The sequence below is a fragment of the Lynx rufus genome, unplaced genomic scaffold, assembly GCF_022079265.1.
Source record: "Lynx rufus isolate CCGP_SWC_20201006 ecotype Redwood Valley unplaced genomic scaffold, mLynRuf1.p SCAF_9, whole genome shotgun sequence".
NCBI lineage: Eukaryota > Metazoa > Chordata > Mammalia > Carnivora > Felidae > Lynx > Lynx rufus.
This window is the reverse complement of record NW_025814897.1, coordinates 109,647,877-109,653,876: the sequence shown is the minus strand read 5'-3', so window position 1 is coordinate 109,653,876 and position 6,000 is coordinate 109,647,877. Positions and strand designations below refer to the sequence as shown.

At 55.4% G+C, this 6,000-nt stretch overlaps 1 protein-coding gene across 4 annotated transcripts in view; it reads right to left on the bottom strand.

Annotated features, from left to right (window-relative positions):
* Nucleotides 1–379: 379 nt before the first annotated feature.
* Nucleotides 380–6,000, bottom strand: part of PACS1 (phosphofurin acidic cluster sorting protein 1) — a 155,726-nt gene continuing 150,105 nt past the window's right edge. For 3 of the 4 annotated variants that reach the window (XM_047071021.1, XM_047071022.1, XM_047071023.1), the window contains exons 22-24: nucleotides 3,323–3,549; nucleotides 1,991–2,110; nucleotides 380–1,837 (exon numbers count right to left, since the gene is read on the bottom strand). In XM_047071021.1, the coding sequence (XP_046926977.1) occupies nucleotides 1,722–1,837; nucleotides 1,991–2,110; nucleotides 3,323–3,549 (463 nt within the window). In that variant the 3' untranslated portion in view covers nucleotides 380–1,721. The other variant, XM_047071024.1, reaches the window with a different exon arrangement.

Sequence of the window (6,000 nt, the reverse complement as noted above, 5' to 3'; positions counted from 1 at the left end):
GACTTCACCAGCATCCAAAAACTATGGCAGGACATCAGCCTAGTAGAGGGAAAGAACCCAAGTTCTAATTATCAGTCAGAAGACAGAAACTGCCCTTGACATGTCACTGTCTTGGGAAGTGGGATTTGGGGATGGTGAGTCCCAGAGAAAAAAGGTTATTTTGGTGTGAGAAGAGTGTTATTTCTGTTTCTGACCTCTGCTTGCCTCATACCGGGAAAGACAGCTTCATGCCTGTTTCTATAATTAAGGAAATGAGAATGCGCTTCTTCCAGCCATTTGAGAGGAGTTGATTTTGAGAGGAGTCGGCTGTGTTGTGCAGAGGGGAGAGGGTCGGATAGATCCTGCATCACAGTGAGAGGCATAGAAGCCCAAGCCTTGCTAGTTGGTAAGAAATCACCAGTTTATTGAATGAAAAACCCAACATCCACTCAGTCCCCCAAACCCCACCCCTCTCCGGCCCCAAGAGAGCAGCTCAGCCCAGGAGATGCTCTGGACAGCAGGGCTGAGCAGGGGTATAAGGGCTGGAGGAGTTTGGGGAGGTATGGAGAATGAGAAAAACACTTTTCAAAATGAAGTTCTGTGCAAAAACTTCTAGAAGGGGTGAGGGCAACGGTAAAGCTCTGGAGGTGCTGGGGTGGTGGACAGAGGGCTGCGGCTGGGATGGCGGCCCTGCGTGCTCAGCTTCTCCTGAGAAGGCTGATGGTCGAGGCTGAGGAGTTGGCTCAGACCCCCATGGCAAGAGGGAGGGTTTGGAGCCTGCTGGAGAGAGACCTGGCTGGGAAGGTGGGCTCTCTGTCCAGGTGGGAGGTGGGGAGGAACACACTAGGGAATGGGACACAAATGGACATGGTGGGCACGGGGAGATGTAGGGTCACAGACAATATGCCGGTGGGGGTCTGCCTCCCATCTGTCCCAGTCTGGAGTTGAGGAAGAGGCAGGCTGTGCTGGAGGGCAGGGGGTGGGAGGCAGAGGGAGGAGAGTCATCAACAAGGGGGAGCCACAAGGACAGCGACTGGTGCCCAAGCGAGTCACATGGAACCACCAAGAGACTGGCTGTGCAGAGAACCAAAGAAACACTCAAGGATGCTCGTGACATCTAGGGGGGAGCTGGGGGTCAGTGAGGAAGTCGTGCATGGGGGAGACCAGGAAGGCCCCTCCACCCCAGAAATACATGGCATCACCACAGAAATGCGGTTCTGGGGGTGAGGGAGGGGTGGGGCTGCTCCTGTGATTGTGGAGGGGAGGGGGTCCCTTGGGCTCAGGGTGCCCCTCCTATCCCACACTGGGAGAACCCACCGGAGTGGGAAGTGGCCCTGGGCCCCACTTGAGGGGGGGGCAGGTTGGGCAGCTGGCAGAGGGATGGGGAGGGCTGGATTCCCTGCTGTGGGCCAGGGTTCCAGGTTTCCTATTTCCAGGAAGGAACTGGTGCCATGTGGGGAGACTGGAAGTCGGTGAAGGGAGGCCCAGAGGACTCAATTCCAGGGATGGGTGCCAAAAGGCAAGATCAACACGCCCCGGCCCGGAATGGGAGGGAGAGGACTGAGCAGGAGGGAGGGGAGCAGCAACCCCACTGGCAGTGTCCTTCAGGACTGGGCAAGAGAGATACAGGCCTCAGGGCCAGGAAAGGGGATGCTGGACCCAGGCCTGCTGGCCTCCCCCTGCCCGCAGGCGGTGAGGCTGGTGGCAGTGCCAGGAGGGAGAGTGGCCAGGAGATAGTGCCCTCAGGTGGCCTTGCTGCCACTGAATAGTCCCACTGGAAAGTGCTTGACATGGGTGGGCCACTGGGCCGCCAGCTGGAAGAACTTGATGTCACTCCACTCGACTCCGTCGATGGACACTGGGGTGACAGGGGAAGGAGGGGGTGACCAGGGCTGCTAAGGCCACCTCCCCAGGGTCCCTCGGGGAGGGCCATCGCCTCCCTCCCCGCAGAGTCCCCTGCCCCTCTTCTTCCCGCCCTGCCCAGCACCCCTCCTCCCGTGTCTCCCCGTACCTCTCAGCATGGTCTGCTGCTGCTTGGCAGAGCAGATGAGGCGGCTGATGCCCTCGATGACCTGGCTCTTGGAATCTACCTCCTTCTCTCGAGGTTTCTTGCTCAGGAAGATCGTGGGAACTGGAAAGCAAGCAGAACCACCTCTGTCACAACCCTTGGAAAAGTATTCACCCCCTCCCCTCTCTCAGCGCCACCGGCCCCTCTTCCTGTGTGTGTGTGGTGGGGGAGATGATCTGCTGATGGACATCCTCTCTCCCCAGCTCTGGGTAGGCAGGCGGCACGTACCAGGATCTTTGAGTCCTGCCCCCTCCCAGCATGGCCTCTCCTTGAGCTTCAGTATCATCAACTGTGTAACGAGGACCTGGGGCCAGTTGGGTCTCTGAGGTCCCTTCCAGCTTGGGTGTTCTAGGTAGCCTGTAGGGCAAGGAGCCTGTGCCCTTGGGCTCCTGCCTACTCACTCGCACCCATGTAGGGCCGAGTCTGCTGCGGCTAGGAGGAGGGAGGCCACACCAGAGTGTCCGCACCATCTCTGTTCTAGGGATGTCGGGGCAGCAAGGAGAACACACAGAGCTGTCAGGCCTGCCCTTGTTGCTCTGGCTTTTGGCCTGGCACAGTCCCCCGCTTGCCCTCAAGAGGAACTCTGTGGAACAGAGGCACGAACAGAAAGGGGCCCAGCTGCTTTGGGAATGCTCTGAGGAGGAAGGGTCCAGCGATTAGAGAAAGCCCCTGACAGCTGGGCGATGCGTGGGGCTGGGAGGGCCCATGGGTCACCTGGCGGACTTGAATGCTATGGCAGGTGCACAGCCAAATCAGCAGAACAGACGGCAGCAAGCTCTGCCCTAGCCCTGGCCTGGTTGTGGGGATTCCTGCCTCATACTCTCAGAGCATAGGACCCAGGCCACCCCCAACTCTACCGCTAGTGACTTAAGTGCCCCATCTTATCCAAAATGGGCTGTACTCCTCTTAATTCTTAAACAACAAACATTCTGCTTCATGGGGACACAGTGATGTCCTCCTCTGTCACATGGTCCATCCCTGAGGGTAGTGGCTGGAAAGGCTCCCTACATTATGGCAGCACTAACTGCCTTGGCCCCTAAGGTGCTGTTGTTCAGCAGGTAGGGACCAACTGCTCACTGGGAACATCCATTTCCTTTGTTAAAGAAGGAACGGCCTGGTCTCGCAGGTGATGCAGGTCCCCGGGCTGGACCCCATGATATATGTGCTCTTCACCTTCATCCAAAGATCCCCCAGAAGCAGATTCTGTCCCAGGCCCTGAGAGGAGATGGGGAACCCCGGTGGCCCTGACTGTCCCTGGCCTCAGATGTCACTTACCTTTCTTGTTCTTCTCTTTGGTGACCACAGTCATTGCCATGGTACCGGAAAGCTGGGCCTCCCCACCATGGGGCAGGCGGGAAACCTGCACTGAGCGGAAGACGCTCTTGAGGGTGTTCTTGGAACTGGCGTCCCTCTTGTCACCTTCCCTTCTCCGCTCACCAGGGTGGCCCAGCCAGTAGTCCACCTGGAGGCCAATCACGTCCCCATACGGGCTGTTGGGGCTCCTGAGGAAGGGGAACAGTAATGGAGAGTAGGCTCTGCCTTCAGTTCCCAACTTCATGGCCAGGTTGGAGGGCCCGGGGGAGACTGCCAGGCTCTGGGAGGGGTGAGAGGAGGCGGCAGATTAAACGGCTCTGGGTTCCCTCCAGTCTCATGGAATTGGTTCGTGTGGGAAGGGAGAGACAGGCTGATCGGAGGACAAAGCCAGGAGCAGATAAAGACCTGAGACACTGTGAGGGAGCCAAATACAAAGTCACAGGGCGATAAGGGAAGCAGAGAGGAAAGGAGCTTTAGGAAGAAAGCCTGCACGCATACATACACACACTCATATGCACACACATACACCCCCCCAGCAAGCACGTATGTACACATATAGATACACATGCACATACACACGCGCACATATGTACACACCCAACAAGCAGAGCCCAGGCAAAACCCAGCCAAGGGCTGGAGAGATTAAGTGGGGCAGAGACAGAAACACCTTGGCCAGCTCCACAGCAGCCCCAGGAGGGAGAGCTGATGGTTGCTGACCTGCGGCTTTCTCTTATTTATGGCACTTCTAGCTCAGGGATAATTTTAGCTCCGAGGGGAAAAAGGGCTGATGTTTTCTTGAAAGGAGGCGTCAGACACAATAGGTACACAGGCTACAAAAGTCATCTGACATTTCTTTCTGCCTACTTTCAGTGGTTCCATTAAAAACCAGCTTAAATGGGATAGAAAAGGAGGTCGAAGTTAAGGGCTGGTCCCCAGACCCTCAGGAAGCCTGGAACCATGAGGCATTACCGGCTGTGTGGGACTTCCTCCTTTCCTGCACCGTCCCTTCCATAAACCAGTAGAGACCACATGATGGGAAGTGAAAAGGGGAGGAGAGGGTGAGGGACGATGAGGGTTGGGATCCGAGGTGCAATGCAGGTTTCTCGCCACCTAAGAACATTCATGTTCTTCAGGGACCATGACCCTGTCATTGGTGTTTCTGGGACAACCACGGGCTAGTGCCTTCCCTCTCTGCTGCTGAGGACCATTCCCAGGAGAAACACAAAGAGGTAAGGCAGAAAAAGGGAAACAGGGAGGGAGAAGGTGCAGGAGCCCATTTCTGTTCCTGACTCACACCTGCCCTTTTCTCACCTCCCAGCCTGCTCCCTCAAGCCCCCTGCAGGAGCATTCTGCTCCACACTCCGTCTGTCATCTCCTCCTGTTCTCAGGCCTGGCATGAGAGGTGCCTTCTGAGAGGCCACCCTGACTGCCTGATCTAAACTATGGGTACTCGAGGTCCTAAAGAAATTCCTTCTCCTTTCAGAACCATCCCCCTACTATTTTTTCATAGCACTCACTGCAACCTACACAGTTTGAAAGTTTTTGCTGCTCTGGCATTGCCAGGACCCAGAAGCCTGAGCTCCGGGACTAGGATGAGCCTTTCTTATTTGCTGCTACAGCTCCAGTGCCTCGAACGGGCACTCTGCTGACAGACAGACTGAATGCATGAGAGAAGGCAATAATACCTCCCATGTGCCAGGTACCAAACCATACAGGTTCTTATTTAAGCCTCACAAACTGTGACATGGCTATTTCACTCTACTTACAAAGATGAAAATGAAGCTTAGTAACTTGTCCAAATGACAGATTCTTTGCTCGACCAAACTTTAGAAACTTTAGTCTGGCTCCCAAACTTTTTCCTAGGCTCATTTGTGTACATCTTTGTAAAATCCAGTTAGCAAGAACCCTGCTAAGACAGTTGGCAAGAGCCCCCACCCTCCCTGTCTGATCACCTGGGATACCTGCTCAGGTTCCTCATCCGCCACCACCCCCAGAAGATGTCTGACACCCTGACCCGTCTTCAGCAAGAATCTCCCGACCCCTAATGTTTCTTCTTAGTCATTTTCCATCCACACCTGCTCCCTGGGTAGAAATCCCCACTTGTTTCCGTTGTGTTGGAGTTGAGCCACCGCCCCCACAAAATCCATGGCAGTGCTCCCTACACCTATCTCAATGGTCACACCTTGATGTGGTCTCTCTCACTGAGCCTTAGAAAGTGTCGTTGAGTAGTTAGTTCTTTACCAAAAGCTAATGTAGCGGACCTAACACAGAACCACGACTCGAACCCAGGTGTGCAGGACTCCCATGCCCACACTCTTTCCCCCTCGCTGGACAGTCCCCCAGCAAGACTCCTGTACAGCACTTTACAGGTTACAGAAGGTCTCTCTGTCATTTCTCTCATTCAATTCTTTTACCTGGGAGACAGGGAAGAGAGTATCCTCCATTGTTCAGGGCTGTTCCACTTGCCCGGCTAGTGACCGAAGTCTCTGAATTCGAACTCCAACGTCCTTGCCACTAACCTGCCTTCTACACTCAGTATAACATCACTGTTATACAATGCTGCAGGCGGGGGTGAGGGGGCAGTTAGTACGGTTCCTGGGCCCTGAGGGAGAGGGTCGGTGGGAAGGAGAGGTATGGGC